Source organism: Barbus barbus, assembly GCF_936440315.1.
Source record: "Barbus barbus genome assembly, chromosome: 25".
In the NCBI taxonomy this organism is placed as follows: domain Eukaryota; kingdom Metazoa; phylum Chordata; class Actinopteri; order Cypriniformes; family Cyprinidae; genus Barbus; species Barbus barbus.
This window is the reverse complement of record NC_136753.1, coordinates 22,240,330-22,258,228: the sequence shown is the minus strand read 5'-3', so window position 1 is coordinate 22,258,228 and position 17,899 is coordinate 22,240,330. Positions and strand designations below refer to the sequence as shown.

Sequence of the window (17,899 nt, the reverse complement as noted above, 5' to 3'; positions counted from 1 at the left end):
TTCCTGCATCCCTCTCTGACTCATTTTCCTTGTTCCTTTTCCTCCTCCGTAACCATTTCTCTACCCTGATGTCATTTATCATCCTGATCTGAGCCATAATAATAGAAAAGAGAATGTGTGGAGAGGATCTGAAAAATGTGTCCAATAGTCTGTTATCGCAGGAGATAGGAAATGGTAAGAAGCTCTTCTTTGTGTGGATTTGAATGCATTTTTACACACAAGTCCACAAAAGGAGAATGGACAAGAGTACATTTAAACTTTTCTTGAAAAGAAAGAGAGAAACAAAAGCAGTAATCGCTTTAGAATAAACAAGTATATTATTCCAAACAAGACAGATGCTGTGAAATTCAAGAATGTAGCCTGGTGGTAAAAAAAAAAAAAAAAAAGCCCATGTATATTGTTACTTGCAAACAACCAAAATACATTTTCAGTTTAATCAAAAGCTTTAGTTACCCAAACCTAAATTTCTTTTCCTCTCACAAACTGAAAGCAGAAGAACAGATTATTTACTCAAAGCACATTATTCAAATGTAGACCACAGTTTATGCATTAAATTGATTCAAATGGATGGAAGCAGAGTAAAAAAAAAGTAAGTACAAAAGTTCCCTTCTGGTTGAAATCATAGCATGGTTAAGTGCTTTAAAACCATAATGCTGTGAAAGAAGAGGGCAATGCAAGTCACCTTCCACTCTGGCGTAGTCAGTGATGCGCTGGTAGTTAATTTGAGCTGCTTGCTCTAAGCATTTACGAATGACAGCCTTGACTTCCTCTTGTGGGACTGGGGTCACAATGTCCTTCATAAGCACCTGTGAAACAGCACAAATCCAAATTCTAGTGACAAAAATTTTGTTGTCCTGGTATGAATGAGTCATACTTTTTTTAACTTTTTTTTTTTTTTTTATGTGAAATGATGCATGGCATAACAAGTAAACAGAGACAGGCGGTACTGAACAAAATACCATCAATTGCTTCTCTTTTCCTTCTATTGCTGCTACTCTGAATCAATATAAGCAATGTTGTCATTACCCTCTCCAGCAAAGACAAAGTGGCTTTCAATGCTCCCTCAGGGCGACCGAATGGAAAGCAATACCTACAACAACAAAAATGACATAGTGATTGTAGAAAATCCTATACAATTATATTTTTGCATGTAATGTTCAGAAAACAACAGAAAGGACTACACCAGCGGTTCTCAACTGGTGGGTCGAGACCCAAAAATGGGTTATGGACAGCAAGGAAAAAAACACAATGCTAAATGTGAATAATACAATGTTAATAAAATGCAACCCTTTTAAAGAAAAGAGAAAATGCTTCTCATATCTTTTATGACTGACGTCAATAAATTCAAAATCTTCAATATGTTTCTCCAAATGAAGCCACAAACAAAACCGTACAAGGTAAAAGAGCAAAATGAAAGCAAAATGAAAACACATCCAAGTGTCTTGTTTGATTTGCACAGGCTATAATTTGAGCTCTGTTGGTGAAATCACATTGATATGTTTATGCACCTAATGGCTGTGCACTCCTCATATTCAGCCTAATATAATATTTGGCTCAGCATTTGTTCTATGCATTAAGCTGATAAATCACCTCTGCTGTTGTTTATGCATTTACAAAACCATCGGTTTCCCTACCAGGCTTAATAATTTACACATTGTTGAGCCTATGCAGTCCATGGTGATATATTTTTTACTGTATAATTTTAACATTTTTGTCTAGTTCTGTAGACTAAAAATTTGAATGAGGTGTTGGATAGCCACCCAGTGTCCAGTATAAGATCAAAAGAACCGCTGATGTCCGCAGTCTTTCTGCTTGTGAAATGTTCAATAAAAGTCTTACATCTACATACTCACCTAAAGTTTGTGATCTGATTCTCCAGAAGGATACGTAATCGCTCTTTGATTTCCTCAAAGCGTTCTTTTTCCTCCACCGTTACTGTTCCAAGACCATCAGGCCTATTTTACAAGCAAAACATGCCATTACTTGCAAATTGATTAGGAAGAAAGATCAATTTTGAGTCAAGAGGAAAGTGATACAAATCAAAAGAAACTCTTGAACCGGTGTATTTATTATTGCAACAACTAATTATAATACTACATCATTGCTTTTTAAAGTCCTGCATATTTTCAGAGAAAGCTAATCAAGCCACATTAACATTTCAGTATGCAGTATATCACACTTGTAACAATAAAACATGGGCCTGGCACACCGAGTCCAGAAAGAACATCTAACCAGAAGCAATGTCTGGCTTTCTTAAATCTAATACACTGGCTAAAAATGTATTTGTACCCAGCAGATGGGACCCTGTTGTGATACTCTTGGGGCACATTGTTTCCAACCCATTTTTTTATTTACAGCTATCGATGTTACAATACTCCACTTGGGCATCATATTGCATTAAAATGTATTTAATACACACTCAGCTGCAGCACAATAATAAATATACTTTGAACAAGCCAGTGGGAAGAGAAACCTAAACTAAACAAGGCTTGAATTAAATGAATTTAAAAATGATCCTATTTATTTTCTTACAGGATCTTGGTCTTATTGTGAGAGGAAATATATCATGCTGACTTTAAAGGACTAGTTCACCCAAAAACATAAGAGATTTATAGTTCTTTTTTTTGTTGTCACTGTTGGAGTTAATGCGCTTTTCTCCTATTATGGGAGGAGCTTCCTGTTTGGAAGATTCCCCTTAAAAAGACTGTTATGCTACAAATAAAAAGTTGTGCTACAAATAATCCTTATCTGTCAGTTTGACTGCTTAATTCATTTTTCTTCATGTTCTGTTTTCAAACATCAGAAGAATAAGACAATGCTTGGTATTTTAATGTGATATGATATAACAAGAATATCTATGGCAAGAGCTCCCTTCAGTCCACTGCATTCTTTTCTTCCTAAATATTTTCATTTTATTTTTGCTTTCTATTCTACTGTAACAGAATGAAAAATATACTGCGAATTTGTGGTCAGCTCTCCGATTTAATTTATGATACATTGCATGTGATACATTCCACGTATTATTCTTTTCACACAGATGCTTTAAAATGTTATTGTCTTTCCTTTTCACTTTTAATTCCTATTAGCTATTTTAAGTTGAATTTTTTTAAAGCAGGTAAATACAATATTTGTTATCTGTCAACATGATGGAAATCACTTTGAAATATTATTAATAATATATTCCAGTTAATGAACATTTTTGATTAATGCAATGCATCTGTCTGTAACAATGCTGTGGAAATAATCAAGCTTTCGGGGTTATTCACGGTCTGTTGAAAGAAATGTATTAATGTTTTTACACTTTTAAATTGACATTTTATGTTTATTGCTTGAAGGGTGAGTAGAATAATGTAAGTTCATTGAACCCTGTTTTTAAAAATACTTATTATTGTGGTCATAGAGCAAACATTTGACTGATTGGTCATAGTGTAACAAATGTTACTCCTATAATTTGTGCAAAGCATCATGGAGTGTAGGAAAAGGGATATTAAAAAAAAACCTTGTCATTTGACTTTGGAATAAAAATGAATGAATAATTATTTTTCTTTTTTGGGTGAATAAAATAGACAATTAGATAAGCTAAGCTGTTTAACCCATTTCATTCTACTACTGTACAGTGTAGAATATGATGCTGTTTATATGAACATATCCTTGACAAGCCCTCTTACCTTGTGCTTTCAGGGGTCAGCTGTGTTTTACATTTCCTCTTTTTTTTAGACTCCTTTTTCCCTCCTGACTTTGAGCCAGCCCCCTGTAACTCAGACCCCTTCTGACTATCAGGAACATGTAATGAATGAGCAACACAATGAGATTTGGAAAGTAAAATAACAAAAAAAAGGAGAATGGAAAGTGTAGTGGCTGAAAGAATACTGCTGAGGTTTGAAAAGTGGAAAAGAAATGAAAAATGATTGAGAACAAAAGACATAACAAATCAAACAAAATTTGGCAAAATTATAAAGAACAATAACAGGAAAAAATATAACTAAAGCAAAAGTGCAAAAATATGTTGATGACTTGCAAAGAACCCTTGGTTCTCCACCCTCGTTCCTGCTTCCATGATCCGTATCTCTCCCAACATTTAATATCCAAGTAATGCAGTGCATCCATATGCAGGGCTGTACCTGTTGCCGTGAACATGGGAGGCACAAAATGCGAAGCTGTAGTGTAGCAGTGTCGGGTCGATCATGTGCCCGGCATCTGCCCTCTCCAGAAGGTCAGCAAGATAACACAGATGTCTGTGACATCCTCTCACCCCGTTTCGAGCGCAATATTCATCCAGAACAAACACCTGACCCGGGCTAAACCATCCCTACAATTCCAACAAATGGGTAGACAGTTTGGAAATGTTGCATATAGTTGCTTTGCATTGCATTGTCAGCAGACAAAAAAACACTTACCAGACATGCAAAGTTGTCATTTAGCCTGTGGTCCAACGTGAGCCTCTGCACCATCTCGAACAACAAGGCATGATCAAAGCTACATGGGTTAGCTGAGATAAACTCATCCATGCCGTGCTTCTGTGCCCTGTCAGCATCTATTCCAGCCATTCGTGGGAGAGGAAGAGAGACGGGGTGGGTTCAAGGGAGAGGAAATTAGCAAACAGCACGGAGAATGATTTGTTCTCCTCCCACCACAAAACTAAACACCTATAATGAGTATCCTATGGCAAATCAAGGACATTGAGCTTTCACATTGTCAACTTGCAGCAAAAGTCAAGCAGAGTTCAATCGGACCTAGCAAATGTGGAACTGAGTGATAACCCTCAGCTCACATTCAGTCTGGACGTGCATGCATGAGCTGATCTGGGCGTGGTCTCTTCCTGTTCTCTCAATCAAATGTTTTTCACGTAAAAGCCACCGATGGCTTTGAGGAAATGGCGCAATTCCAAATGATGAATTTTCATATATTTTCTTTCTCATGAATACAATAGATTCTGCCATTCGCAATTGGTTAATGTCACTCATTTCGAGAGAGAAGATGGATTGTGTGCTCGTAAAAATACTAATGCCAAAAAAATAAAAAATTAGGGGTGATATGTTAGCCATTTTTGTTTTAATTAACAAACATGGAATTTTCTACTGTAATTTAATAATGCATCTGCAACGACTAAGTCTCTACTCATCTTTAAGATGATACTGAAAGACCCATGAAATGGCTTGGCAAGCACAGTTTTCTTTTTCTTTTTCATACAGCATATTTTTGGTCCATTTTCCATTAAAAGAAAAACAACTAAAACAAGTGATTTGTTTTAACATTTGCATATAAACTACCATTTAAAAGTTTGGGGTAAAGTTAATTTTTTTGGAAGAAGTTTCTTAAACTACATTTATTTGATCAAAACTGCTATAAAAACAGCAATATTGAGAAAATTATAACAATTTAAAATAACCATTTTCAATTTTAATATATTTGAAATGTAATTTATTCCTGTCATGGGAAAGCTGAATTTTCAGCATCATTACTTCAGTCTTCAGTGTCACATGATCTTTCAGAAATCATTCTGATATTCTGATTTGCTGCTCAAGAGACAGTTGTGTTGCTTAATATTTTTGAAGAAACTGTGATACATTTTTACAGGGTTTCTTTGATGTAAGTTAAAACCAACATAATTTATTTTGAACAGTAGTTACAGTACAATATTCATGGGGTTTTTAATATGTTCAATGTTATATGCTAAATGGAATCAAAATCAACTAAATTGTCTATGCATTTTTCTAAAGTCCTATGCGCATATCTTTGTTGGAGAAAGTAGTACAAGAAAAGTTATTCCTAAAAAACTGGCCCCTTGATGAATTACTTTATTAGCAACAGAATGATAGAATCTAAATCTGTGTAGTGATGAGCGTGCTCTAATGAGAGAAAATATGAAGAAAGAATGTGCATCGTGTTACACCAGTGGTTAGGATGTGTGTCTAGATAACACCAATGATCTCACACCGTTTTTTGTGAAGACATATGGCTAAAAATAAAGTGCTTAATCTAGTGGAGGACAAATAAATACTATCCGGATCTGCTTAATTAGAGGAACTTGGATCAAGTTATGTTATCCTTTGGCTGAGTAAAGCATTGCTACAATTATAAAGACATAGACTAAACTAAAAGAGAAGACAAAAAAGAAAGAATAGAGGCACAGGAAAAGACACAGGATTGTAGGAATGAAGAACTCACTGAGGAAATGAGTTAGATAGAGGATAGACAACGAACAAACTGAATGGGCTGAGAAAAGATAAACATCAGAAACTAAGCAACTCAGGATGATAAAGAAATGAGAAAAAGGAAGTGTAAAAATATATAACAGACTATTTGAGTTATATGAACCATGGAACTGTAGGGAAGAAATAAGAAAAGACGTCCTAATTACAGGGTAAACCTATGGGATTTAAGGATTTATTCATTTGCATTTTTACATTTCATAATTATACATTAATTAAAATAATACTTCTTCATTCCACATAGTTTTGAATCGGCTTATGCACAAACTGTTGTGCTGCATTCAAATAAGGCTAGGACTTATGGGGATGCTAATAAGCTAGGAACCATTATTAATATTATTTTACAGCTATAAACAAAATTCTAATGGTTGAATGTGATATTTCATTGAAAATGGATGTCTTTTACATGCAGGAACACAGTGAGACACTCCACTGTGCTTTTCAATTTCATGCAATAAAAGGAAAGAGGAAGAAAAAAAATTGCAGTAACATTTTCCGCTTGCCTATCCATTAGCATTCCGTATTTTTCTCTTAGCATTTGCAAGTTGACAATACTGGAGAAATGTTCAGTGTGTTCATAAGGGTTGCTGAGCACACTGACAAGCAAGCCACCTCAGTGGCGTGCCGACAGGCTAGCATTACGATTCTAGTGCAGATACACAGCTTTAGCAGGAAGCCAACAGAGGCTACAAAGTAATTAATTCATTCTCTGTAAAGAATGGAGGATAATCAAAAAAGGAAGAAAATGAACTTGTCTTTCCATCAGCATCTGAATGGATAACATGACATCAAAATGCTCACCTACTCAAGCAGTATAAGGGCAAACACAGGTGCAAATAATGAACTATATCTTTGCTAAGTTCTACATTGGGTTTAGGGACTACTTCAAAGAGGCCCATTTCCACCGGACGAAAGATAATTAGGAGTATTTCTAGGTGAGGAGGGATGGCAGTGCCTGCTCCTTCACATTGGCATTCAGAATACTCCACTTACATATTTGCCAACTCTTATGAAGCTCATGTTCAAAAATAAAGAAATTAGTTGAAAGGCAAGTGAACCCTCAAGAGTAAAGTCCAAATAGTCAAAAATTTACAATGCTTCAACTATAGCAGTTACTGTAGACAGAACTGATTGTCAAAATTTGGCTTAGTTATTTATCATGAATGCAAAACTGTCAGTTAAGGTGGCAAAATAAACTCTAAAATTCTCAGAATTGACTCAAAAGATTAGCAATCACATTTTTGGATTATTTTTTAAATGAAATAAAATAGTTGATAACCAATAGAACAAGGCAAACCCTCTTCCATTTTACTCTGAGGGGTCTTGGGATGCCAGTGATGTTTACGTAGAGAAGGCAATTATGCAAATAAATCATAAACCATATTAACTTAGCTAAATGATAAGTACAAACGCACTAATTTACATGCAACCTAAACTGGCAAGAATAATGAAAGTTTGTAGTTTTAACCATCATCAAAAAAGTTCAACGGAAAAGTAAAATAATCTACTTTGGTCTAAAGCATGAGGAGTGAGATTAGAAAAGAGGAGAAAAAGAACGAGAGAAAAAGGATAAAGAGAGTACGTTGCATTGGTCAGATAATGGTTTTAGGATTATCTGACTGGTGCTAGCTAACAGGTTAGCACTTACCCTTGAGTCCAGCTAGAAGACAGCAGGGTAAGAAGGGACAAACCAGAATAACATAAAGACTAGCAACAAGGCTGAAGGAAAAAGCAGACACGAAAACCCTGACTCCACTACAGCTGCAGGACTAAAGAAGGGTACAAGCAAAGCATGAACGAAGAAAAAACACAACGTAAAATACAACGACCTGTATTCAACATGATAGTGCAGTTTGAACTGGTGGGTGGTCAGATTGAGTAGTGAAAGAAAGAAAGAAAGAAAGAAAGAAAGAAAGAAATAAAGAAAGAAAGAAAGAAAGAAAGAAAGAAAGAAAGAAAGAAAGAAAGAAAGAAAGAAAGAAAGAAAGAAAAGACTATATTTTGGTGTATTACGTTGTGCTCTGCTGCAGCTGATTTTGACAGGATTCTCACAGGTGCACTGGATTGCCAAACACTGATACAATATAAATTACTAGAACATTTACTAACACTGTACTGGCAAATACACTTACCTTCAGACATATATTTGAATGCTGGTCAAATGTGTATTTGATGCCAGTATCAGCTTCTAAATTCATTCTATGAAGGTACTGCCCCAATAAACAAGTGAGCAAAAAAACTGCTCAGAGAATAAATCCAGTAACCATTTAAAGTTCAAAATGAAAGCTATAAAAATAATTCAGGCTGTCAGCCTACTTTAGAATATCACAGCTTTCAAAGTACAAAAACACTGGTAACACTTTGCAATAAAGTTCTATATGTTTAAATTAGCTAACATGAAATAACATTTTCAGTACATGCAGTTTCAGAATGTATAGGTTTATTGTCTACATATACAAATACATTTTAAGGGTTGTGTAAATTAACATTAGTAATGTATTATGAATGAACATGAATTATTGATATATTAACATGTATGACCAAATTCCTAGATTAATAACCATGAAAATTAATATTTCCAAGTGAACCATGTAGTAAAGTGTTACCAAATCAAAAATACTCAGGGATTGCACTGCCCTTTAAATAGTAACTTAATTATTGTATGTTATTATCATACTTTGTTATCAATCAGAGTAAATCATGTATATTTAATATATAAAATGCTGTTATCAGAACCTTCATAGTATTCTAGAATCTGCAAAACCTTCTGCAGCAAAGGGATGTTTGCACGTGGGTGTGTGTATTGCATGGTTTATATTCCACTACTCTGTGCCATTCAAGACCACCTGGGGTGTGTTAAGGTGGAGGGTGAAACATTTACACGGTGTAATAATGTTTCAGAAGGGAGAGGGTCTGTCTTATAGTGAGAAAACTGAATGGCATCTGAACTTGTGAGGGAATCATCTGACCACAAGAAACATTCACAAACAGGACAAATAAATCAATGGAAAAACAACACAGAAAAACACTCTACCTTTAGATTTTGTACATGTGGTTAAAACGTGAGCTATATTTCATTGATCTTATTTGAACAGTGTATCAATTCCCTTAAGACAGATTTTGTGATATAAGACATTGCTATGGACAGATGCTGAAGTAGATGCACACCAAAAGACAAGGTTCTGAATAGCAGGATCTATTATTATTTTGATGCTTCAAAGTGATTTGATATTAGTGTGAAATTTTTTTTTAACTTTAACAGGTGTTTAAATTGTTGGTGAGAATATTTAGCAGAATCTTATTTTAATAAAAGGTGTTAATAAAGCTTTAAAGGGACAGTTCACTCAAAAATGATCATTCTGTCATTATTTACTGATTCTCATGTCATTTCAACCCCCCAGAACTTACTTTCTTCTGTGGAACACAAAAGGACTCAATATGAAAACTGATGACCAATGGACAGAGTTCAAGCTTCCATAAATCATTAAGTCTTCTGAAGACATATAAATGTAAAATGTATGTGTTCTACAGAAGAAAGTAAGTCAAATGGTTCTGAAACAACATGAGGGTGAGTAAAAGATGTCATAATGTTCATTTTTGGGTTAACTATATCTTTAAAGATAGAAGCTGGTATTGGTTGACCACTTTAAATTATTTAAGCTATTTTAAATGAGCTGAAAAGCCTTACACGTGGATACTAAAGCTAGTCAGGAGTGCGTAAGGACAGTAAAAAAGACATGGACATTAAAATAAACACATTTTTCCACTCTACACACTCGAGCTTACCTTTTCCTGCTACTTGTGCAGTATGCTGAGAGTGCAAGGTAACATTACTATGACATATTGAGCAACTAATTGAACAACCTGAATTAATTTATTATATTAGTCTGTGCTATCTACTGTACTTTGGACTGAAATGGCGTGTTGTCATGGCGAACACTGTCACTTTATGTGAGTGGTTGTGGGGCATATATTATATTAACAACCCTTGCTATGTATTTAATTTACTCGCCATCTCAGCTTCAGTAAATTTTTGTCCTGACTGACATTGTGTTGAAATGCTTTACTGGTAAGTTTACTTACAGAACTGAGAGATGGGAGCATCCATCTGTGCCGCAGCTCCGCTCTTAGAATTCAGTTTCTGGACCTGGGTAGGCGGGACGGGTTTGTGTGATTGGCCAGTAGCTCGATACATGGCCTGCACCCATAGGATGCGGTCCTGCTCATCATCACTGGCAAAGATCACAGTGTCACCCTCCTTCACTGCATTGAAGAAAGCCCGGCCTCCATCCAGACCTGTACACACAGACATAAAAGAAGTCAACTTCAAGTAAATTCAGGTTGGTGAATACACCTAAAATGCATTTTTGCTGCGTTACAAACTAAAAAACCAAAGATGTAGTTTATTACATTAACTACGGACATGTTCCACTAACGTCTGGCAACCAGAAAGTGAGAATAGTTTCATGAAAGTCTGGTACATAAGAGTAATCTGTGACTGTGGGAGCATTACCTGGCTGTGGGTCAGTGTAGTCCACAGTATAGCCATCTAACTGCAGCAGCTCCTGTGGTTCTGACTTCTTCTCTCGATAGCTGCACACGGCAAAGGTATACTGACTCACCTGTAGGAGAAAGAGAAACAAATAGTATTAAAATGCTTAATGTGCCATATGTAGCCCATTAGATTCTCTGGGTTAAATCTGTTTCATATGCGCTACTTTGGTTGTACATGGTTCATTAAGGCCCTGATGAAGGCACTTCTAATTGAAGCCGAATCCAAACTTTGTTACATTCATCATATTTTTCACTCATTCAGTTTAAATATATAAAAAGATATACCTGGACCAAGACAAAGAAGCGCTTCTTCCAGCGTTTCCAAACATTTTTGCCAACAGCCCATAAATACCTAAAAGAATAATCAGTATTTTACTTCAACTCATACATACTCTCATACACTACCGTTCGAATATTTGGGTTCAGTAAGTTTTTTAATACTTTTATTCAGCAAGGATGCATTCATTTTTTTTAAAGTGACAGTAAAGATATTTATAAGGTTACAAAAGTTTTTATTTTAAATAAATTATGCTCTTTTGAACTGTCTATTAATAAAAGAATCATGAAATAATATATAATAGTTTCCACAACAGCAATACTGTTTAATTTCAATATTGATAATAACAAATGTTTCTTGAGCACCAAACCAGCATTTTGACTGATTTCTGAAGGATCATGTTATACTAAAGACTGGAATTATAGCTGCTGAAAATTCAGCTTTTTTTTTACCACAGGAATCAATTACATTTTAAAATACATTAAAATAGAAAATACATATTTTAATTGTAGTAACATTTCACAGTATTTATTTGGTGTTACTGTATTTTTATCAAATAAATGCAACCTTGGTAAACATAAGAAACTTTAAAAAGCATAAAAATCTTACTGACCACAAGAGCAACATAGTGAGTACATAGTACATACAGAGTACATAGTGTTACATTATTTCATTAAATAAAAAATGTTATGTATGGATGATACTGTTTTGAAATGCAATCTCCAAATGAACTGAGGACTTTTATAAATCAGTATTCCTGTCCCCACAAAACCCCTTACCCACAAGCCTTCATGTTCTGAGGTTTGTCCATGCGCACGGCAAGTTTGATCTTCAGATCGTGATCAGGACAGGCCTTGGTCACACTCATCTTGTGGAGCTCTGCCTGCTTTGGGCTGTTTGGAGTTGGGTGAAGAACCACCTAATCATTTAACACGAGAGAATCATGATTATTAGTCCATCTGATCATAATTCCGAACACCAGACTGAGCAACCACAGAGTGAGAAACAAAGCTATCACCATTAATAAGAACAGCACATCCAAAATTAAACTTCTGTAATTATTTACTCTATCAAATGCTGTATGACCTTCTTTCAGGACACAACTTCCATTTTTGGTGAGCTATCCCTTTAGCATGTAATCCTATAGCTAATGTCTGCCCTAGAAACTCTTAAGACATTTTCACACATGAAGCACTCAGCAAACGGATAAACAGGTTGTGTGGGTGTGGGAAAATATCCCTGAGTCTGGGTGTGAGCTGATAATGACATATTACTTTGCCAGTCAGCGTTTTCAGAGAAATTCTCAGCATTCAATTAATTTCGGCTCATGTGGCTGTGTACTAAGAGTTAGACTGTACAGCTCTTCTCTTGGCACCTTATCAGAGAAGAGCCAGTCTCTATCGTATTCTCTCCTGTGCTTTTTAGTCTCTCTTTTCTCTCTCTGATAAGTTGGCATAATTTATTTCTTAGCTAGAGTTAAAAGCTTAGAGATGCCTGTCTACTTTAGTCTTGATGGAGACACATTTTTTAAACCCTGTATCAATCCAGCATCCGTCAAGGTCAAAAAGCATGTTAACAATGTCATAATCAGAGGACCTCAGAGTCCTTGAATGTAGAATGTTTTTTAGATTCCAATTCGTGAATTCTAATTAAGGTTGAAGACAAGATGGAGAATTGCAATTTGAATTTGGATAAACATGTGCATTTAAAAAGAAATGACATTCCTTTAGGTTTTAATAATAATATATGCACACACTACTGTTCAAAAGTTTATGGTCGGAAAGATCTTTCAAATGTTTTTGAAAGAAGTCTCTAATGATCAACAGGGCTGCATTTATTTGATCAAAGATGAATTTTCAGTAGCTATTACCCCAGTCTTCAGTGTCACATGATTCATGAGAAATCATTCTAATATGCTGCTGAAACATTCTTATAATTATGAATTTAATATTAATGCTACTCAATATTTTGGTGCAAACCATGATACAAGATTATATTATGAATAGAATGTTTAAAAGAACATCCTTTATTTCAAACAGAAATACATGTATTTACTATCACACTTGATCAATTTAATGCATTTTTTTAATCCTGTTGACCCCAACCTTTTGAACTGTATTGCATGTCTCTTTTTTATTTTTTATTATTAATTCTATGAATCATGGTAGAAGAGCATTTCCTACGCTATAACTGAGTACACTATAATTTACTCAATATGTCATATAACAATTAGATTCAAATTTGATATTGCTTATTTTGTATAACATTATCTGATAAATATAGGCATTTGTGATGCCTGTGTTTAAACAGCACTGCACTTATCATAGCCTAATTAATAAACAAGCATAATTAGCCAAAAATAAATAACAAATCAAAATCCAGAGGGGTGTGGTCAATTCATTTAAAATTCTAACTCGTTAAAAGGAAGCCTGTTTTGTTCTTTGGGAATATAACCTTTAAATGAAAAACAAATATTCACTGTAGAAACAGAACAGGGATCTGCTTCTTGTCGTGCTTCTTGTTTCTTTACAGGGATTTTCAAGACTGGAGATTCTTTTTTTAGCCACAGGCATCAATCAGGAGGAGAATGAGACAAAAGGAGAATTATAAAGTAAGACATCACTTCTACAACGCCATAACAACCTCAAATAATCCTCAAACTCCAAAAAACCAAACAGGACGACTGATGTCCAAAGCCACAAGTAAGAAAAGAAGGATCGAGTTACCCGGCCCAGCTCCTTGTCCTCCAGGGCCAAGACCCCTGTGCTCTCTGTGAAGAGCTTCACTTTGACCGCTGGCAGAGGGTGTGTAGTGGTGAAGTCTCCTTGGGTTCCCCAACTGAGAACACACATACACACAAACTCCATTGATGTCCTTGATTTTAGGCTTCTATTTACTCTCTATACTCATTTTCTTCATTCTCACACACAAACAGTACAACCACCAATGTGTTACTTCAAGGGCTCTTGCGCCTGCTGAACAACCACCTTTAAGATGTGTAGGAATGCTAACATATGGCTTTCTCCAGGTATCATAGATCTTGGCACTCGTCTGCTCATTATTACTTTATCACTGTGTAACCGCTATGCACAGGGACATCTCGCAACCCTTGTTTTCATTTTATTACTTTGATCAGTAAGAAAAACAATCTCCGCCGTCCTATTCAGCTATATGGCAGGGCTGATGAAATCGTTCGTTAACAAATCATTTGATAAGGTCGTAAAAATCTCATACTGAATGTCAAGTGCATGAGAGACAGAGCAGTGGATGAAGTGTATCGTCTGATGTTTTTGTACATTCACGCTTTCAGCCGAGGATATTCTCTGGTGATTACTGGTACGAGATTCTCTGACACAACGGACAAGTCTGGCATTTGGAAAATAAATAAATAAATAACCTAAAAGAAGATTTCAAAAGTGCACATTCAGAGTCCACCATTATTTACTCTTTCTGTACCCATGCATTATTATAGTCCAGTGTCGTGTAGCAGACCTGAGGAAAAGTGCTTTTGGTTTTTTTGTCTAAAACCCTGTAATGATGTAATTGTTTCTTACAAACAAAGAGAATTTCACTTCACAAAACATTAATTGATGGACTGGATTACTTGTGGATTATTGTGATGTTTTTAGAAGCTGTTTGGACTCTCATTCTGACGGCACCCATTCAACACTGAGGATCACTGGTGAGAAAGTTATGCAATGTTAAATTTCTACAAATCTGCTCTGATGAATAAAGAAACTCATCTACATATTGGATAACCTGAGGGTGAATACATTTTCAGCATTTTTTTTTTTTTTTTTTTTTTTTGGGGGGCTATTCTTAACACTAGCAAACATTCTGGAGCATATTAACTAACTTATTCATATAAGGGGGCATTCATATGGGGGCAGTTGTGGCATAATGGACAGAAAGTCGGAGTCCGGCAGGGATTGTAGGTGGGGGGAGTGAATGTCCAGCGCTTTCTCCACCCTCAATACCACGACTGAGGTGAGACCCTTGAGCAAGGCACCGAACCCCCAACTGCTCCCGGGCGCTGCAGCATAAATGGCTGCCCACTGCTCTGTGTGTGTGTTCACTACTGTGTGTGTGTGCACTTGGATGGGTTAAATGCAGAGCACAAATTCCAAGTATGGGTCACCATACTTGGCCACATGTCACTTCACTTTCACTTTAACTTATAGTTGTTATATAACTTATATCCAATTTACTCAGGAAGAATTTGCTTTCTTTACTTTTAGCTAAACTTTTCCCAGATTTCCCCCAATTTACAGTCAAATTCATGCTACTCTTTAGCATGTCAATGAAGCAAAAGAAACCATAGTTTAAACTTTATCTGCTAGTGTCAATTATTACTATTATTTTTAAGCTTTATGTACTATTATTTTTCATCCTAATTTATCTGTGGAAGCACTGCATCCTTTAATTCCTTGTAGAAAATGCCGCTGTTACAGTCCCACTATGCTTACCTCCTCTTTATGGCCACTAATCCATATGTATGTTGTGTAAAGCCTTCATAAAGGGAGAAATATAATAACTGTGCAGCTCTGCTATCTTCAACTTGTGTATAGGAGATCACACTCTAGCGGGTCTCAGCGAGAATAAGAACAGACTATAACTCACAGATGTGCTTTAAGCAATCAGTATTGATATTATAAATAATAAATGCACAAAATCTCAGAACAATATGATGCAACAATATAGAAACGTACACCTAGGAAATCGTAGATACACTCTCTCCTGCACACTCACATAGAGTGAGGGGTAGAGTTGGCCTAGTAAAACCGAAACACGTGACATGATCTGCTGCCGTGGAAACAGGCTGCATGTTTCAGAGGCAGCAGACAAATAAGACAGAAAGAAAAAGAGGGAGAGCGAAAAAGAGATGGAACGGAAAAGAGGGCAAAAAGAGAAAGCTAGCGCAAGAGGGAAAAAACTGCTATGTGTGTGGTGGGAAGTGTGATTTATCACTTGGAGAAGTGACAAATGTAGATTGAGCGAAGGGTGAACACAATCGTCAATTTGTTTGATGAACACCAGGGGGCGATAAACATATCATAACGACTGGGCGATTGAGAATGGATCGAGTCTATTAGCAAAAACTCTTTTATTTGCAAACGCGTGATTAATATGTGATAATTTGCATGTGAAAATATGAGCTTGAGGCAAATGTGCTGGCCAAATGTTTGCCGCTACATTTTTCTAAGGGCCTACAAGGGATATTACATATTTCATATCACAAATGGAGGAATTCACGAGGAATGAATTGCACCCTCTGATAATTTTCACATACTGTCTGTGTTGCTGTAGCAAAAGATGCACTTAAAGAACTATGGAAATTACTGTAGGTAATGATGCAAATACATTCAAAAATCGATGCTGATGCAATTTTACTTTCTGCAGACAGTAACAGTGCAATTGTGAACGAGGCGCAATCAATATAGATAATTTACTGTATAAAGAAAAGAGACGTTACAAAGACTTAATTTAAATACAATGGAGCGCTATTCTGAATGTAGCTTCTGGTTGACAGGTGGCTAGTAAATAAGAATAAGGATTTTGCACTGATAAATCGCAAATAATAGCGAAGTCTTATGTTAATGAACGAAAGATGTTTCGTTTCTGGTTGAGTCTATGTAAGGTTTCCATGGATATGGATGGGTTAGCATTCTAACAGTGCTAACGGCAAGTGTCAGTGAGGTTGCTGACACTGCACAAGGCCATGCATGGCTGAACTGTGGATGTATGTGTGAAGGCGCCTTTGGGACAGTCCAAGATATGTTTATTCTTGGGCAGCTGACTGAATAACATTTTCGAAGTGCATCTGAATGTCAAATTTCCTTTGCTCGTCGATTCTGCTGTCTCTTTCGCTATCTCGTCCTCCTCTTAATCTCTCTCCTTCAGCATGTCTGTTTGATGTGACACATTCTCGTGTGTCCATTAGCGCTGTTATGCTTTGCCAAAATGAGACGATTCTCTCTGTTTCCAACCGCCAGTGACAGCATGAATACATGAATATAGACTGAGTTCTGTGACTCATAATCATAAGGCTTTTATAAGAGCTAAGTGCTTTACAGTTGAAAGAAGAACAGAGAGAGAGCGGGAAGCAAAATTTAAGTCACAAAAAGAGGAAAAGAATGGAACAGAATCAAGGATAGAGAATAAAGAGGAGCTTTGATATGGGAAAGGAAGTAGAGCTGGGCGATATACAGAATATTCGCAATCAATGTACAATTTTGCTGGTGGCATAAAAAGAAACAATGTTGTGAATGTGTGATGTGCTGATTGCAACATCGACACTGTTATTAAATTGAACTGAATCAACACTGGAGCTAAAAAACGACACTACTGTCTTCAGTAGAATAAACTTTGCACAGTAATTGAACTGAACTGACCGGAGCTGAATAATGACAAAATTTGGATTTGCATTATTTATTCTGTTATTTTCCATTTTTAATGGTGAAATGTTTTTTGAAACAATGTCTATTGTATAAAGCATTATACAAATTAAGGTGACTTGACTTGAATGTTTTAATAGCATCTTTGATTTGAACTTCAATAGCAAAAAAATTGTTGGTAAGTTTGATTCACTTCAGTTCAAATGAATCAGTTTCAAAACTCTGATTCAATGATTCATTTGCATCAGCACTTAAAATGGTATTTTTCAAATAATTAAAAAAATGTAAATAATGAAATATAACTAAAAAAAGTGTTATAAAGGTATCATTTAATAACTGAAATAATATTAAAATATATGTAGGTATCTATTAGTGTTATATATATTACTATTTAAAGGCACTGGTGCAAAATAAATAACTCTTTCTTGTGATCACACAATGAAAAGCAATGTGGAAAACAT

At 35.7% G+C, this 17,899-nt stretch overlaps 1 protein-coding gene across 2 annotated transcripts in view; it reads right to left on the bottom strand.

Moving 5' to 3' along the window:
• Positions 1-17,899, bottom strand: part of LOC306844745 (calcium-dependent secretion activator 1-like) — a 74,182-nt gene that overhangs the window by 18,403 nt on the left and 37,880 nt on the right. For both annotated transcript variants that reach the window (XM_079377109.1, XM_079377110.1), the window contains exons 7-16: positions 13,770-13,881; positions 11,823-11,962; positions 11,052-11,118; positions 10,726-10,834; positions 10,296-10,508; positions 4,398-4,534; positions 4,122-4,309; positions 1,854-1,955; positions 1,027-1,090; positions 683-806 (exon numbers count right to left, since the gene is read on the bottom strand). In XM_079377109.1, coding sequence (XP_079233235.1) covers positions 683-806; positions 1,027-1,090; positions 1,854-1,955; positions 4,122-4,309; positions 4,398-4,534; positions 10,296-10,508; positions 10,726-10,834; positions 11,052-11,118; positions 11,823-11,962; positions 13,770-13,881 — 1,256 coding nt within the window. The remainder of the gene's footprint in view (positions 1-682; positions 807-1,026; positions 1,091-1,853; positions 1,956-4,121; positions 4,310-4,397; positions 4,535-10,295; positions 10,509-10,725; positions 10,835-11,051; positions 11,119-11,822; positions 11,963-13,769; positions 13,882-17,899) is intronic.